We start from the raw sequence: 23,902 nt of genomic DNA, 5'->3' as shown, positions 1-23,902 counted from the left end.
GGCATATTTTCATGTCCGTTTGTGTGCTTTCGACACAGCTGCACAGTCATACCAAACATCCTCACTTTTTGGTTTCTTGACATGGACAGTTGTGGCTTTGTTGAAAACAATAAAAGAATTTCAAGCTTGCTGACATCTCTTGAGACAAAGCTGTAGAAACCATTAACACATTATTTCCCATCAATCTGTCCCATGGGGCAGCGAATGGGAGGGACTAATGTGTGCATCACCTACAGGGAATACTGATGAACTCCTCTCTGAAACACTGGTTGGAATACCATGACATTCAATCTTAAATGAGCAGTTTATCTTCGTCCTATGTGTGGAGTAGCAGTGCGCACTGAGACGTGGCTATAACTGAATTCGGAGTAAGTATATTTCCAAGCCTAAATGGGCATATTTTCCCAAGTTGTGTTGTCGCAGGGATGGTCGCCAAACTACAGACTTCACACCAACGACATACGATAACAAATACCCACATACTGTGGTGGTCATGTGTAAATCCCATCGTCATGTTCTGTGTTTGATATTTTTTGCGTAGTTTTGTAGACGGAAGAGTGATTTAGTTTGTAGCGCGGCGCCGCAGGAAACCAGAGACTGGGTGGAGACGCCAAAACTTCGCCAAATGCATGCAGCCTTCACAGCGACATTAACTTTCTTTTTTTAGATTATCTTCTTCACGGCCGAGAAGTGTTGTCTCCGGTGTGTAAAAATGTCTTTAAACACGTTCTCAGATGGAGTCACAGCAGAAAATGATCTCTGTGACTCTCATCACCTCTCAAATCAGCGGCGCAAGCTTGTTTTCTCCCGCATACAGTCTGGAATTGTAAAAATGGCCTCACATATCACTTTATTGTTCTAAAGGCGTGATGAAACGTTGAATAATTGTAAACGAGTTTGTATTTTTTGGACGGCACTTTTCCGGGAAACCTTTTGACTTGTGTGTCGTGTGACAAATAGTCATGACCAACGTGATTTGGTGTCATTTATGTTGGTCAGTGTGTCCGCAAAGGCCCGATGAATTTAGGTTTATGTATGCACACAAGTCACAATTAAGCGCAACATTCACTCAAATAATGGATTGAATAGTGTTAATTTGAAACAAATGTTTGAAATTGGAAAAATATGCTTTGAAACTGAAAGTCTGGTTTTGATCTAGAAATCTGAAAATCAAAAAAAAACGTTTTCAAAAATGAAAAAAGCTGTCAATCATGATCCCAGCAGGGCCCAGATCTAAAAGTGGCAAAAGGTTGGTCACACTGAAAGGATTGGAATTTACTGTTTCCTCAATGGTCTCCCACTGCTCTCAGACTACAAAACCACTTTTCACCAGCAGGCGCCGCCTCTCTGTGGTTCGGCTGGTTGTAGGCCTGTCACATCAGTAACATCCATTAATGCACATGCAGATTTCATGCCAGCCAACCAACTTTATGACATACGGTGCCACAGGTCTGCACAGAGTTATCCGGACAGCCAGCTGTGGAAATGGATCTTGGACACCCACAGTAGTTTAATTCATTCCAGGGATACCCACATCTGGTCCTCGAGGGCCGCTGTCCTGCAGGGTTTAGATGTTTCACTGCTTCAACACACCTGATTCAGACTAAAGGGATCTCTTCAAAAGATCGTTAAGTACTGCTCAAGCCTGTTAATGATGCATTGATCTGAATCGGGTGCAAAAAGAAATATTTCAGGAGAGTACTAAGTACTATTAAGTGTTCAGGTAACTGTGAAAATAATACACATAATGGCTTTAAAGAGCAACCTCACACCAGCTGAAAATGTTGTTTTACTTCTGCTCTAATAATGAAGGCTCACATGTTCTGTGATGATGACATACCCCTTCTGCACAAAGTAACTGGGTGTGGTTGCAGGTGAAACAGAGCAGCTCAACAATGCAGCACTCAACATTTGAAACCTTAAGGGATGAGTTGGACTATTCAACTTTACTCTAGAAAAAAACCTGGACTTGCCTTCCGATTAGGGAATTAAAGGGAAATACATAAAGGGTGGTTTCTGCTTTTTTTGGCATGTTGACCACATTAAATCAGGTCCTGTTCAAGATTTAGGAGACTGAGTGATTCCACAGAGGATTTAGATTCTTTGATACACAGTTTGTGAAATCTTTATTCTATTTGTTAAAAGACCAATAAATGACTTTTAGCTGATTTTTATTTATTTTTTTGGCATAAAAATGACCTTGGACCAGGTCCTCAGACTGGAATGGACTATTCTACAGAAGATAAAGACTATTTAAAACACACTTTGTGATTTGTGAAGAGAATAACCCAAATGTAACCGGAGTAAGAGGTAGAGGCAGTTTTACTTCAACAAGCAAAAACAAGAAATCTTATGAGGTCAGCACTAGACTTCTCTGCTTTAGATTGTGAACAGATATTATCCATCTGCTTTGGTGTGGATGCAGTGAAAAGTGTCAGTTTCCGTGTACGTCATCCATGCTCAGTCAAGTCTGAACAAGCTTTTTCTTTGACCATAAAAAACAGTAGACGTATTGGCACTCAGAGCGCCAAAGAGCATAAACCACTGTTTAGTTTGACCTTGCATGGCTGAGACAGACCTAGGTTAGTAAGAGAAAACAACAAAAGAGCATGGACAGGGTGCGCAAACAGGCAGTTTGCGCACCTTTTTATAGTAATACTAATTTTTATAGCAGTTAAAATAAGAGTTGTTCTTTCTAAGGGAGTACACATGCTGAGGATAGGTTCTGATGAATTAGATAAGTCTCCAAATTAGTGTAAGATAATAAGATTTTGTATCTGTGATTGAATTAGTAAATATAGCTGTGAAAGAGGTTATTATATTTAAATAAATGTTAGTGTCTTATCAGCGACTGGGATCTGTAGCAGACATGGGTGAACAGATAGTGCATACACTGATGAAACATGATGAAATATGCAGATCATTTCAATCCCAGCCTCATCGGTGTGAAGGTGCCTTACATCAGCTGAGCGGGAGGAAACCGGGAGATCTGTGATCACCATCAGGCGATAAACTACACCACAAGAGCACCTCTTTTAAGAATAATGAAATCATATTGTCTGTTCATATTGCCACTCTTCAGTGATGTTCCCACTCAGCATTCATTGTTACTCCCACCTTTACCTGCTTTTTAACATTCAGGCTCCGATGTGTTGTGTTTTTTAGATTTTAGTTAGGGTGTAGATGTAGTTCTAATCCCATATGTTTCATCTTGATTTCAATTTTCTTCCATTTTACCTTCACAGACACATGTGCGCACATACCCTTACCTCTTCCTTTTTGCCTTGTTTCCCAGGAAACAGCCATTCAAAGATATCTACCCACACACCACACAAAAGGCTTCATACGCACCCTGTTTTCTCTGTGTCCAACACGTCTCGTATGCTGCAATAGCAACAATTTGATCAACAGGTAAATGTCTTGTGGAGCATTAAGGCCCTCTGTTTTTCACATTTTGACAGTTCTACGTCAGATAATCTGTTCTTGGTTGCTGTGTCACTGAGATTTGCTTTAATCCATCTGTTCATGTTGTATCACCCTCTGCTGGAAGTAGATTCACTCGACTCATTAGATTATTTCACAACATTTTCACTTCTGCATCTTTTACAGATGCCTCTTTTAACTCATGCTGTGAAAACATAACCTCAGGCTATTTCATACCAAATATTTTTTAGTTTAAAATGAAATCTTATCAGCTTCAGTGTAGATGACCTCTTCTCTTTTGTGCATGCAGCAGGGCAGCCAGCACTTGTGACGTAAGTGCAATGGCTAGTGAGGAGGACGTGATCGAGCCAGTGGCTGTGAGCTCAGCAACCCAAAACCTGGGCAGAAGGCGATTCTCTCATGATAGCAACAATCTGAGTCCAGATGAGTTGGACGGCCTCATTTCGAGCAGCGGTAAGAAATTAAATAAAACTAAACATAAAGAAACTCTTTTGGCCATATCTAAGTAGTTTAATTGAAATGTTTTAATTTTCCATGCTGCAGATGGACGTCCTTTTGTCACTGTTCATCATCTCCCTGAAATTGAACATGAATTCTACTTAATGCCCAATACTCCTGTTACATGTAGAGTGGACAACACAGAGAAATACACCACTCGCTCAAAGGTACATCTCGTTTTTTTCTTTTACAAGTTGCTGGAAGGCCACTGCTACCGATGCAAAGCTTCAGATAAGCTTCAAGTCAATACACAAATATTTTTTATTCTTCAGTAGCTTGTGGAAATTGACTGATCATCGTTTTAAATCTGATGTCAGTTATGTTTGCAAACCTGTCTGTGGACACCCTGGGATTTACAGTAGGTGTACTCTGATATGCCATCATATAGATAATAAAGCTGCAGATAGAACTCGACCGCATGAAGGATCTGTGTCAGATCGTAATCGTCTGCCTTCCCTTTGTTTTGCTCTGGTTGACCTGCTGAGTCAGCAGGCTCAAATGTTATATGTAAAGGCTGAATGGCAGACTGGAAATGAGGCTGTTAGTAATTCAGAGAGTAGATGTCATGTAAGGGCAGAACAGATGAACGCTGCATGGACTTTTAGTTGGTTGTATTTGTGTAGTATTCAGGAACTGGGGAAGAACTTCATGTGGTCACTTTTACAAAGTTTGAGATACATTTGAATGGCTCACCCAGTTTGCATATTATTTCCATCCCTTGTCATCAACGTGCTTTGATTTCTCTCCCACACAGTGTGAGCAGGATCAGACATTTACATAGGAAAAAAGTTTGTTTCGATTAATCACTTTGATTAAAGCACATTGTCAACTGAAACTATACGGATGGTTCAAAATGAGTGGTGCAGAGATGAGCTGTCCATGGGTTTAAACTGTTCTTGTTGAGATAAAGTTGACATCACTCAGACTCAGATGTCTAACCAACTGTAAACAACCTAATAAAAAATGGTTGCTTTTGACTTTCAGTGAAAAAGATTTGATGTGATATAATAAAAACACAAATGAATGAAGGGTGTAAAATCCATTGGTTTTCTGTCACTTGGCTTTATTTGGGATTTAATGTTTCTGGTTGTAAAACACAATGCAAATGGGTACGATGTGACTGAAATCCCTCCAGGTCAATGTAGGAACCCTCTACACGGTGCGGCTAACGCACGGCCCCTTCCACTGGATAGTGAAGAGGAAGTACAAGCACTTTCAGGAGCTGCATCGAGACCTTTACAAGCACAAGATTTTGTGCCACTTGAACCCTCGTGGAAGGTGGGTGAACCGGTCTATTTGTTTCAGTCATGCAAATCAGCCTTTTGAAATCTGAATGATGTACTGCTTTATGTTTTAAATGTCAGACCTCTCATGCACTGATTATTTTGAATATTAATTTTATTTTTTTTAAACATTTGTAATGGATAGGCAGCAGCTGAGGGCCATATCAGAGGAAATGCCCAGCCTTCATGGGACTGAACGGACCCGAAGAACCTCGAGCAAGATGGTATCAAGATTTCCAGATTACGCAAAAATAAGTCCAATTAATAAGTCTAAATGTGAAAGGACTCGGATGTCTATCAAAGTCATGTGATGGGATGTCATGCACTATATGCTCCTTATGCCAGTATCTGACCCACAGCAGCAACATGGTATCTGAGAGTTAGTAATTTGCTTCTGTTACTCAGATGAGACTAATGCATCCACGAAAAACACTCAAATTTTGATGCCCCTCTCCTTTGGTTTCTAACGCAGAAATACCTTGAGGAGTACTTGAATGGTCTGCTGGAGAATGCATTCTGTAGGAACGACCACAGCATGGTAAATGCTTGGATCAATGAGTGTTTGTTACACATGCTATTGACGTACAGCTTGATTAAATTGGCTCTCTGTCTTTTTTTCTTTCTTCTCAGTTGGAATTTCTCTCGGTCAGTTCTCTCTCCTTTGTCACTGATCTGGGACCCAAGGGCTTGTAAGCTAAACACTCTGGCCAAATGTGTGTGGGGATAAAAGTATGAATGAGGAATACTAAATGCATGAAGAGGCTCATTGTGTTGTCTGTGTGGATTTGCCTCAGGGAGGGACCCATTATCAAGAGGTCAGGCGGTCACCGGATCCAAGGCCTGAACTGCATTGGCCATCACCAACTCTGTTTCCGCTGGTCTCACCGCTGGCTGGTGGTGAAAGACTCCTTCCTGATGTATATGAACCGTCGCAACGCCAACATCAACTTTGTGCTGCTGTTTGACCCAGAGTTCAAAGTCCAAGTGGGCCATGCTTACACAGACACCAAACATGGACTCTGCATTGAGAATTTTACCCGGTATGTCTGCTTTGGGTTTGATAAGTTCATAAGTTCATTGTACAGCTTTTTTGATGCATGATTTTTTTTCTTCTTAACCAGGAATTTGATAATCAAGTGCAGAAGCTATAGACAAACTCACTGGTGGACTCATGAAATCAACCAACTGGCTGACAGCTGTGACTTTCTTAAGGTGCAGCGCTTCGAGGGCTTTGCTCCACCACGAGAGGCCACTCTCACTAAATGGTAAGTCGTGTGGTCTCCTGGTTTTTGTAATAACTGCTATAACCTTCTGTGTTCTAGCCCCCAATCAAGTGATATCTTATGAAGTTTATGGATTTTCTTTGAAGGTATGTGAATGGAAGAGGTTACTTTGAGGACCTGGCTGATGCTCTTGAACAAGCCAAAGAGGAAATTTTCATAACTGATTGGTGGTAAGAATCAGACAGATCTGGATATGCTGATTCTCTATGTAACTTTCACCTATGAAAAGTATTTCTTTTAGTGGAAAATGTGTTTTCTCTTAGGCTCAGCCCTGAAGTGTTCCTGAAGAGACCGGCAAAGGATAACCACTGGCGGCTGGATGAGATACTCAAACGGAAAGCGGTAAGACTTTGCTCAATTCAAGGAACCCGTGCAGTTCTTTTTCAAATGACGTCCCCTCTTTTTTTTAACCTTTTTCTGCAGGAACAAGGAGTCAAAGTGTGTGTCCTGCTGTACAAAGAGGTAGAGATGGCCCTTGGCATCAGTAGTGACTACAGCAAGAGGACTCTTATGAATATGCACCCGAACATCAAGGTCTGTCACCTTTCTGTGTAACACACCGCGAGCAGCAACGCAATCACAAAAGAAACAGAAAATCATCTTTTTCTACACTTCAGTGACAGTTTTGCCCATTTCATCCATCAGGTAATGCGACATCCTGACCATTTGTCATCTGTGGTGTTCTTTTGGGCTCACCATGAAAAGATGGTGGCGATTGACCAAACTGTAGCATTTGTAGGGGGCATTGACCTGGCGTTCGGGAGGTGGGACGACAGCCAGTACCTTCTAACTGATCTGTGTTTGACTGAGGAGCAGCCATTAGAAGATGTGAAAGTGAGGATTTGACTTGTTCAGCTTTTGATTGACTTAGTTTACGGTAGTTCATGAACTAGTCTTATGTTTGTTATGTCAGAACCGAACCCCTGCAGAACCTGATGTATAACTCTTTTAACCAGGATAATGGTGTGGCTTATGGCCAAAACCCAGATAAGTCAGCAGAACAGACCCCAGATAATCTGACTGGTAACACTAAACTGTGGCTCGGCAAAGACTACAGCAACTTCATCACAAGAGACTGGGTCGAGCTGGACAAGCCGTTTGAAGGTACATTCTCTAACCCTCTGTCAATATCATATGGAAACACAGTGAGTCTCTGAACAGGCTGAAAGGATGGCTTCGTGCTTTTCCAGATAACGTCGACCGCACTAAAGTTCCTCGCATGCCATGGCGGGATCTGTCTGCAGCTATTCATGGCAGAGCTGCCAGGGATGTAGCCCGCCATTTCATCCAGCGCTGGAACTTCACCAAGGTCGCTCACAAAAGAAAGCTGGGTTTTATCGTCAAAATGTCCAGTATCTAAGTTAGCTACCACTGTGAAAATGATCTTAAAAGTCGCTAAATGAAGCTAATAATGATGAATATGCAGGCTGTTGAGTTATGCTAGCCTGTATGGTTTGTCTCAAATAGATTTGAGCCAAAAATCTATGTGCATCTATTTGTGTTGTCTTCTTTAGATCTTCAAAAGCAAGTACAAGGACGACTTCTACCCCTACCTTCTTCCCAAGTCTCAGTCTACTGCAGACTCACTGTCGTTCACTGTGCCTGGGTCCAGGAAAGCTAAAGTTCAGGTAAATTCAACATGCACGCACACAAAGACTGCAGAAAAAGTCAATATGCGCTCGACCCCTGTGCATAAAGTGCTGTGGGATTTGAGTAGGGGAAAACTTTGCACGCCATTTACGAGAGGAGTTTACGAGGGGAGTTTGCATACAGCAAGAGCGGCGCGTTGTGCTAAATGGGCGTAACCTGACCCTGGCCAGGTCACAGAGTCACACGAGACGCCAAAACTAAATGTTGTTGGGATGACGCCAGATTGTGCAGAGATGGCACAGACGGCTCGGACAGCATCAACAGCATGAATGTAGATTTCAAATAAAATGTGGTAGAAAAGACGATATCTGGTCTTTTTTGGTGAAAAGAGAGACGGTTTGGATCATTGTGAAGGTTTTTCTCTGAAATGCAGTTAACTCAAACACGTCATTTGAGGTATTTAATGTTTTCTATAAAATCTCTTAAATATTAATCTATGTAGGTTAAGAATAAGGCTTCTGGTTTATTCTAATTGGTGCACTCAGGTGTCTTTCTTTTTCTATGCAATGGCTGATTAGCTCAAAAGTATAGGTAGTGAGTTAGTAGTATAAGAATTGCTCATCTAATTCCTGCTTGGACAGGAGTTTTCTTATTGCTTCTTCATCCTAAACTTCTGTTGTCTTTATTTAATTGACAAAAGGATCAAATGCAAAAAAAAGTTCAGGCCACCGAGCAGCTGTCTTAATCTAAAATACTGATGCTCTTTAATCTTCATGTAATATGCTCATTTAACAAACCCTTTTATGCAAGTTGTCTACTTCAAATGCTCATTGACCCTCACATTTTATTCAAACTTATCGTTAAGAAAGACTTTAACTCAGAGAGTCATAATCCTTTATGAAAGAAGATGTCCATGACAGGTGCTGCCTGCTCTTTCAGGCTGCAGACACATCATGTTACACTGAATAATAAAACGATTAGTTCATCGTGTTTTCACTGAATTTAATGGCACTAAGAACACTGCCAGGTTCAGTTGTCTACATTAGATGGGGCTATTCAGCCCAGAGGATTAGTTTAGGAGATTTGTCTCCTAAATTTGTCTTCATTTGAAATGTGTCTAGTGTCAGATCAACACTGGGTCTGGGATGCCACAGAAAACTGCCAGAGGCTTTACAGTTGGCCATATTATAAAGACTCTAGAGGCCAGCGCCCAGTTTGGAAAAATATGCTGTGTCAGTCTGAACAAAAGACAAAGTACAAGCAAAAAAATAAAAATTTTAATATACATATATAAAAAGAAATTGTTACTTTTTCAGTAAAAAAACAACAAAATTGAAGCAAAGATTGAATGCCCCTCCGAATTTCTTTGCCACCAGGTCAGATAATTGTCTTCATCAAATAGCAGCAAACCAGTTGGATCTCTTGCCAACAATGAGACACTGTTTGTGGCTTTTGGAACACAGCTACCCAGTGTTCAGAGAGTTTGTTGTGACGGATGGTGGAACAAAAATAAGGCCTGCAGAACAAAATTACTTCCATCAGATTTGTCCTCTTCAGTAAAGCCATAGATGACAAATACACTGCCAAGAACAGAGAGTGCGTCCAGCAGGAAGGATCCTAATAAGCAACAGGCTTCATTAGACCTGTGGTCCAGATTATATGACAACACAACCATTAAGGCCACTCGGGATTTCTGAAATAATCCTACTTGTGGTGACAGACGGAGGACAGAATATAGTGATATGTGTTTAATTTTGGCATTTTTCAAACAACTGGCGTTGGACAGCAGTAGCTTTTCTGGTTGTCGCTCAGTTGTGGGCGTTGACCTGTAACAGCAGCCCTTGCTCCCCATTATGTTGTGGTTTTCCTATCAGGTGTCAGAGCTGCTTTATTCGGGTTTGCCTCTGATGTTCACTGAGTTAGAGCTGCAGCGGGTGTTCTCCTTTCTGCATCTGCTCCTCAAACTATAAGCTGTTTAGAAATAAAGATTTCCTTCTGTTAACTGAATCTGTAAGACAAACAGCGTGTGTCTCATTGTTGCCGTGCTCATATCCTGGTGAAGTGCACAAAGTGAGGAGTGCCTCACAATCAATACCACTGTGTATCTTGTGATCGAGATAGTTGTAAATGTTTTATTTCCTCAGGTGTTGCGCTCTGCTGATCGTTGGTCAACAGGAACCTGTGAGAACTCCATCCTCAACGCCTACATACAAATCATCGAGAACAGCGAGCACTACATATACATCGAGGTAACGCAGCAACTCTTCTTGTGACGGCAATGACACCAGAAAAGGGCAAAAAGAATCCCTCACTGTAACCCATAAAAGTTTTAGCTGAATGACTCGAGGGTTGGTTCCGGTTTGTATGAAAATGCACACATTGCTGTTGCTTGACTCTGCATTTTATGCTTCATTACATTGCTTACTTTCACATCTCTGAGAGATTCTCTGGCCTATTTGTGAGGTTTCACGAGTCTGAACGCTCCCCTTCTTGCCAGCTCCCTACATGCTTTGGCCCTCACCTCACACTGAGCCACCATCTGCCTCCTCTCTGCCCTTAGAACCAGTTCTTCATCAGCTGCGCCGACGGGAAGACCGTCCACAACGGGATCGGTGATGCAATCGCGAATCGAATCCTGCGTGCTCACAGGTGGGATTTGACACTTCATTCACCTGAACTTATGAAGCAGCTTTATATGAAGTCTGTGGTTCAGCCTGTTGAAGACAAGTTGAGCAAAGAACAATATTAGTGAGATGTTGGCAAACTGTTACGTAACTAAAATCATTTTAGGTCAAAAGAATATTTGTGTTAAAACAAAATGAATGCATATTAATAATGAAATACACTTGTAGGCAATGCTCATGTTTGCTTTCTGTCTTGCTGCAGAGAGCAGAAGAAGTACAGAGTGTTTGTGGTGATCCCTCTGCTTCCTGGATTCGAGGGAGACATTAGCACAGGAGGAGGAAATGCCATCCAAGCTATTCTGCACTTCACCTACAGGTGAGAGCCCCTTTTATATGATAAGATATGATTTTGCTGTCGGCCCACTGAACAGAAACAGCCCTGTAACCTATGACAACCACAGGAAATGCATCCTGTAACATTCTTTTATTTGGCACGGAGATGTTTTCAATCATGTGCAGATGTAGTGTTTAGATTCAACATCATGCTGATTACAGATTTCATGTGATTGAGGCATTTTAATTGATCGATAAATATTTTAACTTTGTGTGTGTAATACATGTAGAAAAGCATAGGAATATGCCTTTATATTGTCCGTGATTGTCCAAATTAACTTGATGCAGTATTCCTTTGTGCATGGTAGAGATTATTAAGCGATTATGTCATTGAATTTGATACAATATGGTTTAAATAGCTTGTTTTTTCCACCTATAAGATTTACTGTCATATCATTAAACTGCTGAATTTTATTCATTTCTAATGTACAAGGACGATGTGCCGCGGGGAGCACTCCATTTTGTCCAAACTTAGTGAGGGTGAGTTTTCTGTTACTCTTATATCTGTTATAAATCCACCCGACATCACAAACATCTCCCCGTTTTCTCTCTGACAACCATCTGTTGCTCCTTTTAAATTGAAGCCTCTGCTTGTTTTTCTTTGACTCCTTTTCACATCCAATCTCAAAGAACTGGAACATTACTGTGCGAGTTTCCTAATAAAGTCTTGAAGTATTATTGTATTAGCAGCTGTTAATAATGCGATTGCAATCTGCCTTCCAGTAAAGGACCAGTGGACCGAGTACATCACTTTCTGTGGCCTCAGAACACATTCCCGGCTCTGCCAGTCGCTTGTGACAGAGCTCATCTATGTTCACAGTAAAACCCTCATTGCCGATGACCGCTGCTATATCATTGGTGAGTCCTCACCTGCAAACTACTTTCAGAGGTCTAGAACAAAATGGCTAATCAGTAATTTTATTACAAAGAACTACAAATGTGTCCTGCTGAATACACATTGTAATTTATTCATGAGATGAGAACAATTTAGGATTGCTTTTAAGATTTGTTTGAGCTCCTTTAAGAGGAAATAATGTAACTTTTTGGCACTTTCAGTAATGCTAAAGAGACGATCCTAAAAACGTTACTGAACTAAAACCACATTCTCATTTTGAGGCTGCGTTTTCAGAAATATGACCACTCGCTTCTTGGTCTATTGAAACTGGATGTTTTGAGCTAGAATTGCAGAAACCGAAACTACCGATAGGTTAGCAGTTTTCACTCACAAAGTAGCCCAGTCATAAACTATGTTGGGCTTTATTGGGACCATCATAAACTAAATGAACATTTCCTTATATTAGCGACGAAGACAATAAATTCAGTACGAGAAGGTTTAATGAGCCTTGTTGCTGCCTGATGTGACCCAGGATAAGTTCACAAAGGGCACATGTGGAAGCCGTATCTGAGCATGCACGTGTGCCTGAGCGAACCTATCCTGGGTCTACACCTTACTCTGCATATGTATAGACAACCTGGGTGCTTCTTGGGCCGCTGATGTAAATTGCTGCCTTGCATCTTGAGTCTGTTGTGGACTGCACTGTAACCCGCTTAATTCTTAACTGAATTTCATTCAATTTTGTTGTTTAAAAACTTTAGAAGTTGGACAATCACCCTGATTGATATCTGGAATTAAATTTTACGGGGAAGATCTAATAAATCTATTTATCAACAAGGTTTATTAAGCATTTGGAGTTCCTCTAAATATGTAACATTTGTGCCACCTGGTTGCTTGATAAGGTATTAATAGACTTCATAAGCTTGGATAAAGAGGAGAACACCCAGTCACTTCATCCTAATACGCCCACTTCTGCAGATTGATTTCGAAAGTATGTTCATTTCAAATATATTGTTTCATTTTCAGTGTCTGTTGCTGTTGATAATGTGAACTTTTGGCACAGAGTGATTAGAAAGGCCTCTTGAATAATAAAACTTATCTTGGTTTTCTAGATCTTCATTACCCACAGTTCCTGCTCATGCTCATATCACATCAGGCAGCGACTGACACTGAGTCATTTTCCCCTTGTCTCGTATACAAACGGACAAATGGAGTTGCCCCCTGATGGAAGTTAAGATTAAGGATTGTTGCTCTGGCTTCCACCATCTTTTACACACAGTTTATGGTCTGCAGTCATACTTCTGCTACATACGCGAGTAGACTCACTGGACAGTACGGTAAATGGTGATGCAGCACCTTGCTGTATGGAGATGTTGGCGGGTAAATTGTGTTCAGAATCAAACCGGTATGAAAAAGTTGCTCATTGAGTTTAATTTCTCCAGTTTACTGCTTTGTTCTGCAACTCACCCACCACAGGCACTGCTTGTTGAACAGCTGAGGATGATAGGAGGAGCTGAGGAGCCAGAAATCTGTGTTTTATTCTGCCTTTAGAATGAATGCGACTGAATTTGATTTTACTTCACTTTTAATTCACAAATAAGCAGCAATCCCAGTTACTGAACAGTTCAGATGCTCATGACGAAGAACTAAAGTGAAGAAAAGCTGAAAATCAGCACTCTTTCTAAATATAACTGATATCAATATAACCAGACTGGACAAGACAGAATCACGCTTCTGAAAGGACAGATTTTAAAAGCCTTTACTCTCTCCACTTGTTTTCCAGGATCAGCCAACATCAATGACCGCAGCATGCTGGGCAGCCGAGATAGTGAGCTGGCAGTGTTGGTGGAAGATGAAGAGAGGGTCCCATCCGTCATGGGAGGAGAGGAATACGAGGCAGGACCACTCACGCTTGCTCTGCGCAAAGAGTGTTTCGGGTCAGAACGAAATAACAATCTATTCTTGACTATGAGTAATTACTACCTCTGAACATGATCCAGCTTTTAAAGGACATGCGTGACGTATCTACCTGTTATAAAAGACATCACAACTGACATTTTACAACTAGAAATGTATTTTTCTTACTCATTTATACTGTTAAATTGTCTCTAAATGATATTATAAAGATTTGAAAGTCCTGTGGTTGCTGAACTTTTGGCCGTTGTTGAATTTCTTTGGTGCAACAGTGTTCTCGTTGGAGCAGCTTCAGATCCCAGCATCAACATAGATGATCCAATCAGTGATGATTTCTTCTTCTTGGTCTGGAACGAAAGAGCTAAACTGAACGACACCATTTACGACAAGGTAGAAATCCACTCGAACGGCACGTCATTTTCATCATTAACTTCAGTTTCCTGACCTCCGTTGCCTGTTCTGCGGCCTCGCTGGTGTTACAGGTCTTCAGATGTCTTCCGTGCAACGCAGTCCACAGCATGCAGGACCTGAGGCAGTACTCCAGCCAAGAGCGCCTCTGCAACACAGATGCTGACCAAGCAGCGGAAGAGCTGAAGGCCGTCCGAGGGCTGCTGGTTCACTTCCCCCTGAAGTTTCTGTGTGAGGAAAACCTGCTGCCTCCGCTGAACACTAAAGAGGGCATGGCTCCCCAGGAGCTGTGGACATAACCACAGTTGTGCCCAAATCAGACCACTAACCTAATAATATGAACCTAATATCCAGCAACACCAGCACTTGAGTAGTTAGAAAGCTCTGATCTTAACACACATTTCTTAATCTTATATATTTAGCCTAGTTATAACAACTAAAATGCAGATTTGATGAACCTCTACTGGCCAGTTTTTCCATGATGGTAGTGCTCGCTTCATAACTGGTGCGGTGCAATCTGAACAGCAGGGACAGTGGAGGTGCGCGCCTCACCTAAATGAATGTATGACTCGAGAGGATTTCAAAGTTGTATTGGAAATGGAGGTTATCACATGATCTGGGAACATAGTGTACATTTATTGGTGTGCCATTTTTGGGTGGGTGGGTGGCTGCCTCTCTTTCTCTCTCTCGCGCTCTCACTGTCTCCCTCTGAGGCTTCACCTCTCACTGCAGTGCCAGAAAACCTTTCCGAACATTTGTGGTTGTTATGGTGACGGATATAAAGAGATGACTGGATGGTAGCTGAAATGAAGACTGGATGGGGAAGAAAAGGCAGAGTACTGATGGGAGGGATAACTTACTAAATCAGGATGGTGCACAAAGAAATAGAAAGTAAAACATTGATCTGTGGACGCGGGGTTTCTGTGGAAGAGGAGTCATTTTCATAGCTTTATGTAACGGGAGTGGGGAAAAAGAAGAGGGGGACAAGATGATTAAAGGGTGCTTGGTTGATTTACTGTTAATTGTTGCAAGTCTGTACATCACCATGACAACCGAGTGAATTATCATTTCACCATGTTGTCAGCAGTCCGGAACATTCCATTTGACCACTGCATTGTGCAGCTATTTCCGTGCTGTGTGTAGGTGCGTGTACCTTATATTTCCTCCCAGACATGAGCCGTTTGTTCAGGTCAGACTGAGACGTGACATAACGCGTCTGACGCGCTTCCTGACTGCTGAAAGTGCGAGTTGGGCCCACTGCAAAATTCTAGCCTTGTGTGGTGACCATTGTTGATCAATCTGTCAATGTCTTGCACTGGACAGATTTGTAGCATTGGTGTTGTAGAAGTGCACTCTTCCCTCATTCAAATGACTTTATTGGGTTTAAATTCATGCAATAATTCAAGCAGACCATATTGCAGGTGCTGTCTTCCCAAAGGAGAAAAAAAAGAAAAGACTTGGGTTACCTTAGTGACGGAGAACTGAGGTGACAAAGGTGAGGTAAAAAAGACATTTCTGTAAAACGATGTCACTCCTTTTAACATAATGAGTTTTATTTAGTGACAACAGCAAAAAGGCAGCATGTGAGGAATGTAGACTGGACCTTTCTGTATGTTTTATATTCCAGGCAGTGTGTCTTTGTTGTACTTTAGTGGATAAAAATCCCACACCAGATGACCTGGAAAGACACACGGATGTTTCCCAGCATTTCCCTCAACAGGTTGATAATCCAAAAAAGTGTCAACCTATTGACCCCGCGCTCTGACAAAGCAGAGGAAATCGTACAGACTGTTATATAAGATTTTGACACACCTCCACGGTTCAACAACACTACCTTTGTGGTTACAGTGCGAGCTTGTCTGTAAATATGACTGATAAGAGGCGCCCCATCAGAACATTGCCTCACACTACACAAAGCACCTTTCACAGAGGAGCCAGTAAAAGCACTTTGATGGTTTCAAAAATATTAGAAATGTTCACATTTTACTTTTGGAGGATAAGAGCCACCCTGAGACCTTACTCGCCAGAAGTCCTGCATCTACTGGCCTCTTTCACTTTGCACAAAATGGATGCTGAGATTTCTGTTCTTCGTCGTTGATCAGCACAACTATATTCGACATACTGAGAAGTGACCTTACACTGTTACTATGAAGTATTGTGTTTTTTTATCTGACTAATACTTGTCAACGCCCAGACAATTTTATGAATGTAGTACTAACTTAACTTTTGTTGTATTTTATCTCATACCAGTGAAAACCTAGTGGAGTCCGATCTGTATGTATCTTATTACTTACAGATAAAGGGCCAATAACACTCAGGGGTAGGGTTTCCTAATATTTTTACTTATTAATGCAAGCAGAGTTATGTTATTTTTCTTATTTCCTTAAAAAAAATCAGTTTTATACGGGATAGAACTCGACATCTACTCTCATTTTAGTTAGAAATGATGCCTGTCATTATAATGACTCAGACCAAAATGATAACCCTCCCATGTGCTGTTTTTATATAGGATTACACAGTATATTTGTACTAAAATATAGTATATTTGCAATAAAAGGTCTGTATTCTTTATACTCAATCAAAACTTCCTGTCTTTCTACAATAAAATGTGTATTATCTAATACAAACATGAAATAACCCTTTCTGTGAATGTTATCATGCTTTTTACAGCACATTGTTGTCTTAAAGTATTGAAAATTAATCATGTATTATTGAAAAGCATCACGATCTGCTGAAGGCAAAGTAGGCCTGAATTAACGGATGAATAACTACAGCCATCATAAGCTGCTAAAATGGCAGAGCAACTCCAAGCTGAAAAGAATCAATAAATAGATTGATAATAAGAAGTTACTGGAGTTGTTAAGTTACAGGATTCAGGAGAAAACACTCCGGTCGAGCAGTGTTTAGAGGAATATGAGTTCAGTGATCAGAAAGGTCAAAGCAGGACATGTATGTGAAGAATGACCTCGGCTGTGCAGTAGGCTGAGGTCCACTAATTTCTCAGGTAATTTGTCCCTGATGCAGCACCGTACCTCTTCGACAGCAGAAAAACACTTGAGGAGTGTTGCGTGGAGCCAATCGCCAGAACAACCCGTCAACGCTAAAATAAAAAACCAAGGCTGCGAGTGGGAGGGAGAAAACATGGCGAATTAACAAGTTTTCGTTCTTATCTGCAGGTAGAAACTGCCCCGTATCTCGGATGCCGCAGAACGACAGCGACGCTTAACTTTAAAGAGTGGAGTGCTCCGGCTTACAAGCATTACGGTGGCTGGTGGGAGCATTGTGCCCGCCTGCCTGGCTGTGTGTTTTCCCCGGAAGGTTGGCAGTGCTAGGCGCGACTGTCAACACAGAAAATGGATGAAGAGGGAAAGTTTATTCTGGAAAAGACAGTTTAGCTTGCTAACTTAGCCACGTTAGCTAGCCCGTTGAGGTTAGATCAGTCGGACACACCTGAGTCCGGGTTCGGATCGTCTTTGCGCTTTTGATGAAATTGGGGAATATTTAAGTCGTAATAAGTTCGACAACTGCTGGCACAGGAGGCTTTTTTTTTTTTTTCTTCCCCACCCTATCTTATCCTGCAGCAACATTTCAGGATCACATCCTTGCACGGCTGGTAGTGACACAGTGACGGTCGGTTCTGGTGCGGTGCGGACGGACCCGGACGCCATCACATCAGACGTTGCGTTCTGCTGAAAAACAAACCCGCTGCGTTTTTTTTTTTACAGCCGTAAATGTGCTCTCCTACTTTAAGGGCATAATCACAGAGGATCTGGCGGAGTCGTTAGACTTATCTCGTAGTGTTTTTTTGTTTTTTTTTTGCTGTCTTCGACATGTATCGGCGTATCATATCGAACATTAGCTGGGATGTGGTTCCGCAGCTTGTCCAAATAAACGCAGCAAGGTGTTCAACAACAGTGGAGGTGCACTGCATTTAAAACCTGCTGCTTGTTCATTCGGCTAGCAGCGACCTTTGCCGTTTTGTCGACGTATCTAACTTTACACTGAACGTCCTTTGGGTCAGAATTAGCTGCGTTTTCTGTTAAAAACAGCTGCGGATAATAACACAGCTCTCGGCCAGAGTTGACGTGAGCTAGCTGGGTGCGTCTGCGATGGATTTGGAAATCTAACAGCCTCGGCACACCGGGAAGCCAATTCACTGGATGTTTTCTGTAGAATAAGCCACCACAAGCTCGTGAGAAGCCACTTGCCCCCTCGCCCCCATTGAAGTTGTTTTTGAATAATTGGCTAACTTGTTAGCTAACGTCACAAGTTTCGCCAGCTATGTCTGAAAACGCCCCCACGCGAAGCCTGGATGACATAGACCTCGCAGCCCTGAGGGTGAGTATTATCACTCATATTGCAAGATAAGTGTGTTGCACTTCAGACGTGTAAAATGGTGGCAGACCAAAATCTTCAGATGTTATGTCATGCGAGTGTCTCTCCAACACAAGCACACCGTGTTTACGCCCACGCAACAAAGTTGAGGTGAAATAAACACCCCTGTGGGGGGCAGGTACCCACCAAAGAGCCCCTCATATCTGCTGCTAAACAGCCAAATGGAGCTCTTTAAGAGCCCCTTTCTGTTGAATTTAACATTAACAGACCAAATGGGGGAATAGAAGGAGAACTTGAGTGAGATTAAAGGCCTTTTAACACTTCAGATGCACATTAGTTATATTTCCAGTCCAGGATTTCTAAGCCCAAAGTTCAGCTGCTTTAACTAAATAATAATCTCACAGGTAATCACTGGCACGTGCTGTTGATTAAATTTAAAAGCACAACTTCCATGCAAAGTCAGTTTAAAGGGGTTTGGGGCTTTTACACAGAATTAGGTAAATTTATAGCTGTTTATACTCGTTTTTCTGACTTTTAATCCAATTTTTAAAAATGTACAGCAGGTGGATATCGACTCTGCAGGGTTTTAGAAAGAAATCTATACCTATATCCGTCTTTTTTTACATGATAGTGGAGTTAAAAAATGTCTAATAATTTCTTATATGCTCATTTTTGACAATATGCTGCATTCAGGATCCATTTATTGAGTGACTCAGGGTAAAGTTCTTGCCCACTGCTGTTCAGATGTGATTGGATTTTGCTTATCTTTGTCTTGATGGCAACACAAGATGGTGAAATTATCGCTGCTCTCCCGTCAGTCTCACTGTTGAACTTGTGAGGCTTTTCAACTATGCTCGCTTTCATCTTATTGTGAGGTTTTTACCACCAAAATCCTCTCGGCCAGCACAGAGAAAAGTGTGACAGCGCTCATGTGACCACTTAAAGGTGTCATGTAGCGTTTTCGCATAAACTAAGCAAGAAAATAAAGTTTGATAGATCAATCCAGTCCCATTCTTCGTAAAAATATTGTCAGAAGAGATTTTTCCGTTTGAAATTCAGCATCCGTGTTTATCATCGACCATTCTTCTTTTCAGATGCCTTTGTTGGCACTTTGCAGCACGCCGTGTGTGTTACCCTCACCTGTTGCATGTGTGTGAAAACACCGGTCGGATGCTCCTTAACACCGGGTTCACTTCTTTTATTGATGGTGATGGAGTCTCATGTTCAGTTTTAAGTTTCAGACCAAAACTTTGAAAGTGTGATGATGATATTTGATGATATTTACTCTGGATATCGAACCCATGACTTAGGAACTTTGTCTTATGACTTGACGCTGTTGGAGCCATCGGTGGGCAGCTAAGTTTGGCATGAATAAGCTAAGTTTGAGGCAGATTTTTTTTTTGCTGTAACGTTATAAAAAGCTCTGACTGCAACTTGGCCGCTGCTGAGCTTTATTGTAAAAAACACTCACACGCTGGCTGCTTAATGGTTAAAGTAATGTAAGCCATTCGGTCATGTCGTCATTGTTGCCCTCCAGTTCAGAAAAGAAACAAACAACTTCGAAAAATCCTCTTCTAATGAGATTCAGGGGATTCAAGTGTTTGAATTGGGATCTTTGTTGGTTGCTCCTGCTGTTGTCTCCCTTGTCAGCTAAGTTAACACCCTCTTAGGAAATGTGTCGTTTACTGGCTCCTGGACCTTCACCGGTGTCGTCTGAACTGATTTTGCTCTTTGTACAACAACCTTATCAAAGCTTGAACATTGGGGTTAACTAATGGTGTTGTTATCTGGGGTGTACCCCCCGTTATACTGAGATTCCACATGAACATGACAACGTTTGATCTATCAGATTCATGTTTTTGTTGGTGTTTTCTCACTTATTTGAAACGCTCTGTGCTGCAGCTATACCCTTCCCCTATTCCCACCTCATTTCTCTCATCCCTCTCCGTGTGCTGCATGTGGGTGAAGCTTCTCCACCCACTCAGTCATTACATTATTCCCTTCCATACCATCATTCTCTTGCCTCCTATTTTACGTCACAGTTCCTCCTCTTTGTGTCCTTATGCATAACGTGCTTAAACAAATCTATGCTGTCGTCACATGAGCAGTGTGCATTCCCATCAGATGTGCGGCCATTTCTTAGTTTTATTGACCCATCTTTCTTAAGTGTGTATATATATATATATATATATATATATATATATATATATATATATATATATGCCATCTTCACTGGCTCATCTGAGAGGAAAATCTTCCTCGTCTCCTTTGGAAGTAGATGAAAGCAGGATAGGTCACGGTGTGGATTCTAAACCTAAAGCAGCAGACTCGTCGCCACCCACACATCTTCTTAAAGCCTTATTGAAATAACATGAAAGTGGAACTGCTTGTCATTTTCCCTTGTCTCTGGGGGGGAGGGAGGGAGGTTGCATAATTTAGTCAAAGCAACCTACTCGGTATTAGTGTCAGTGAAAGTGTTCACAGCTCTGAAACAACTGAGCAAATCAGGGACTGTGCTCAAGTTCTGTTCCTGTTGTCATCATCAATCTTTGTATATCTAATCTATGAGCAATATTTGGTGCATCTGAGCGTCTGTTTCTTCCATATGAAGTCCTGGAGGTGGCAGGAAGCTTGAATTCATGTGATGCATATGGAGATGAAATGTTGGATTTAAAAATTGGCTTTAGCGTACTCAGTGGAAGCCATACGGGTCTTGTTTTTATGCTTGCTTTATGCCCTGAACAGGCCCACATGTTTTTCTGACACTGTAGAGCTGCTACACAGGTTCTGCATGTTTAATACCAACAGATTATCTGTATATGAGCCCAGTTTTATTGTGTTTTCATCAGTGCCTCGGCTGTGTTTAGTCTTGGGGCTTGTTTTCATTCAAGCTTTGTGGCACCAACTGGAGCCCAATAGCAGAACTCACAGGTGCAGTTCAGCAGGATTTCAGCATTAAATGGTGATTATTTACTGAAGAAACATGAAATGCATCCTCCATTGGTCCATTTTGGGTCGGCATTGACGTTTACATATTGAGGATTTGGAGAAAAACAAAGCTGGCTCTTAAAAAGTGATTTTGAACATGAGTTCAAACTGAGTTCAACATTAATTGTTTTGAAATGCTTTTTATCTTCAAGGTTTTTGTATCTTGGGGCTCTTAAACACCATTTGATCAGCCTCTTTTGTCCTATTAGAGTGAAATGTACCTTTGGACCCGGTCAGGGCTTTTCTTTCTTTCTTTCTTTCTTTCTTTCTTTCTTTCTTTCTTTCTTTCTTTCTTCAGTTCATCGTGTTCAATCATTGTGGCTCTAGCAGTGAGGGAGATCTCTCTCATTTGCTTATAAGTGTTGTGAATGAACTCTGTTATAAGTGAATGCACCGTTTGTGTTATTTTTCTGTGTATAACGCATGTATGCGTACATTGTATGTCAGAATTAGCAGTTGCAGGTTTTTTTGAGGTGTTAAAGAGCTTTTTTATTATTTTCCACTTCTGCTGCTGATGTGAGGAGACACAGCAGTGAGCGCTGCTGTTGCCACTTGTTCTTGGCGTCACTTTGGTTTATAAGAGCCCTTAGCAGTTAAATCTGTGGCGTGTTTGACCTTGCTTTCTGCCTGTTGTATAATGAATGAATGTCTTTCTGTTACAGGATCCAGCAGGAATCTTTGAGCTGGTAGAGGTCGTCGGCAATGGGACGTATGGGCAGGTATACAAGGTGAGCCGGGACGCCTGTATCCTCTCGCATCTGAGTGAAGTCTGACTCTTATGGGAGAATATACACAACAGATTCAGCCAGCCATTCAGCGACTGTTCAGTTTGAGGAAAAAATGTAGAATAAAAACAGCCAAACGGTATAAAGAAGCAATTAACCACACTTGATGGATGAAAGTTAAATATTTTCAGAAGCATGGAGTTCAAAGTTCAGTTAGTAATTCACTGTACGCTGTTCTTTATCAGGGCCGTCACGTGAAGACGGGCCAGCTGGCTGCCATTAAGGTGATGGATGTTACAGAGGAGGAAGAGGAGGAGATCAAAGCAGAAATCAACATGCTGAAAAAATACAGCCACCACCGCAACATAGCCACATACTATGGTGCCTTTGTCAAGAAGAGTCCACCAGGAAACGATGACCAACTCTGGGTCTGTTAAAACTTGTGGTCTGATGGTATAATTGGATCTTTCCTAATGAATTGTGCTTGATAAGTTTGTCTTGCCTGTTTGTAGCTGGTGATGGAGTTCTGTGGAGCGGGCTCGGTGACCGACCTGGTGAAAAACACTAAAGGCAGCTCTCTGAAAGAGGACTGGATTGCTTACATCTGCAGGGAGATCCTCAGGGTGGGAAATCATAGCTGCAGCATTCAGACCAACTGTGCAGCTGAGCTCCCTGCTTATTGACTAGGTTTGACTTCTTTGTGTCTGAACAGGGACTTTCTCACCTCCACGCCCATAAAGTTATCCACAGAGACATCAAAGGCCAAAACGTGCTGCTAACAGAGAATGCAGAGGTCAAGCTTGGTATGTTGGATCGAAATACTCAGAGCTTTTGTGCTAAATCAGCTCTGCTTCATGCTATTCTTTGTAGTCTCAGACCTTATTCTCTGAACCACAGTTGATTTCGGGGTGAGCGCTCAGTTGGACAGGACCGTTGGACGGAGGAACACCTTCATAGGCACTCCTTACTGGATGGCACCTGAAGTCATTGCCTGTGATGAGAACCCTGACTCCACCTATGACTACAGGGTAACTGCAGCAGCTCTGTGTGTGTGTGTGTGTGTGTGTGTGTGTGTGTGTGTGTGTGTGTGTGGGTGTGTGTGCGCTTTGCTATAAGAATAAAAACTGATGTTGTGTCATCTGTGTATTGCAGAGTGATATTTGGTCCTTGGGGATAACAGCCATTGAGATGGCAGAAGGAGCTCCTCGTAAGTCAATACTTTACTTTGCATACCTATGTTTGATGTGCACTGGTGCATTTTTATCTGCTCACCATCTCAAAGCCAATTCTAGAGATCTTGTGAATGAGTCTATCTTGCATGTCCGTCCTCATTGTCTGTGCATTCAGATGGACAGCTGACTCACTGTAATCAAGGTAGCGTAGTCGTGAGCTGGCAGTGGGCCTGTGGAGGCTGATTGCACAGATCTCTGGTCTGCAGGGAAATCTGTCTGCCTGCAGATTTGGAGCGAAACCAAAGAGGCGAGCGAGATGTCCCTGGAGCCTCGCTAATGAAAAGTAAAAGTTTGTTAAAGAAGGACACCAGCAGCTGGTAGAACTTACACTATATCTGACCAATAGTTGC

At 41.8% G+C, this 23,902-nt stretch overlaps 2 protein-coding genes across 9 annotated transcripts in view; both read left to right on the top strand.

Moving 5' to 3' along the window:
• The first annotated feature begins 216 nt into the window (after window positions 1-216).
• pld2 (phospholipase D2) lies at window positions 217-16,886 on the top strand. 2 transcript variants are annotated; one of them, XM_075487841.1, is made up of 25 exons: window positions 217-368; window positions 3,296-3,411; window positions 3,734-3,897; window positions 3,988-4,109; window positions 5,078-5,220; window positions 5,371-5,449; window positions 5,698-5,763; window positions 5,856-5,914; window positions 6,020-6,265; window positions 6,347-6,490; window positions 6,595-6,678; window positions 6,772-6,850; window positions 6,932-7,042; window positions 7,154-7,342; window positions 7,465-7,612; window positions 7,699-7,817; window positions 8,023-8,136; window positions 10,243-10,347; window positions 10,659-10,747; window positions 10,985-11,098; window positions 11,549-11,595; window positions 11,839-11,973; window positions 13,734-13,887; window positions 14,137-14,254; window positions 14,347-16,886. In XM_075487841.1, exons 3-25 carry the CDS (start codon window positions 3,765-3,767, stop codon window positions 14,569-14,571), a joined length of 2,823 nt encoding a protein of 940 aa, XP_075343956.1. In that variant the 5' UTR covers window positions 217-368; window positions 3,296-3,411; window positions 3,734-3,764; the 3' UTR covers window positions 14,572-16,886. The 2 variants fall into 2 exon arrangements, with proteins under 2 accessions (XP_075343956.1, XP_075343957.1); XM_075487842.1 differs by lacking the exon at window positions 3,296-3,411.
• Window positions 16,887-17,303: 417 nt separating this feature from the next.
• The window catches only part of mink1 (misshapen-like kinase 1), a 28,468-nt gene continuing 21,869 nt past the window's right edge, over window positions 17,304-23,902 (top strand). For 6 of the 7 annotated variants that reach the window (XM_075487836.1, XM_075487834.1, XM_075487837.1 and 3 more), the window contains exons 1-7: window positions 17,305-18,610; window positions 22,258-22,323; window positions 22,566-22,748; window positions 22,833-22,943; window positions 23,033-23,123; window positions 23,218-23,348; window positions 23,473-23,527. In XM_075487836.1, coding sequence (XP_075343951.1) covers window positions 18,554-18,610; window positions 22,258-22,323; window positions 22,566-22,748; window positions 22,833-22,943; window positions 23,033-23,123; window positions 23,218-23,348; window positions 23,473-23,527 — 694 coding nt within the window. In that variant the 5' untranslated portion in view covers window positions 17,305-18,553. Of the gene's footprint in view, window positions 18,611-22,257; window positions 22,324-22,565; window positions 22,749-22,832; window positions 22,944-23,032; window positions 23,124-23,217; window positions 23,349-23,472; window positions 23,528-23,902 lie in introns of all 7 variants that reach the window. The other variant, XM_075487832.1, reaches the window with a different exon arrangement.

This window comes from Odontesthes bonariensis, chromosome 16, assembly GCF_027942865.1.
Source record: "Odontesthes bonariensis isolate fOdoBon6 chromosome 16, fOdoBon6.hap1, whole genome shotgun sequence".
Lineage (NCBI taxonomy): Eukaryota > Metazoa > Chordata > Actinopteri > Atheriniformes > Atherinopsidae > Odontesthes > Odontesthes bonariensis.
The sequence above is the reverse complement of the archived record's forward strand: the minus strand, read 5'-3'. Positions and strand labels throughout refer to the sequence as shown.

Excerpts from the sequence above, each read along its gene's own strand:
- pld2 (XM_075487842.1), top strand. The coding sequence starts at position 3,765 with ATGGCTAGTGAGGAGGACGTGATCGAGCCAGTGGCTGTGAGCTCAGCA. Across the intron at positions 3,898-3,987 it reads CGGCCTCATTTCGAGCAGCG|ATGGACGTCCTTTTGTCACT; the intron begins GTAAGAAATTAA and ends TCCATGCTGCAG. Across the intron at positions 5,764-5,855 it reads GTAGGAACGACCACAGCATG|TTGGAATTTCTCTCGGTCAG; the intron begins GTAAATGCTTGG and ends CTTTCTTCTCAG.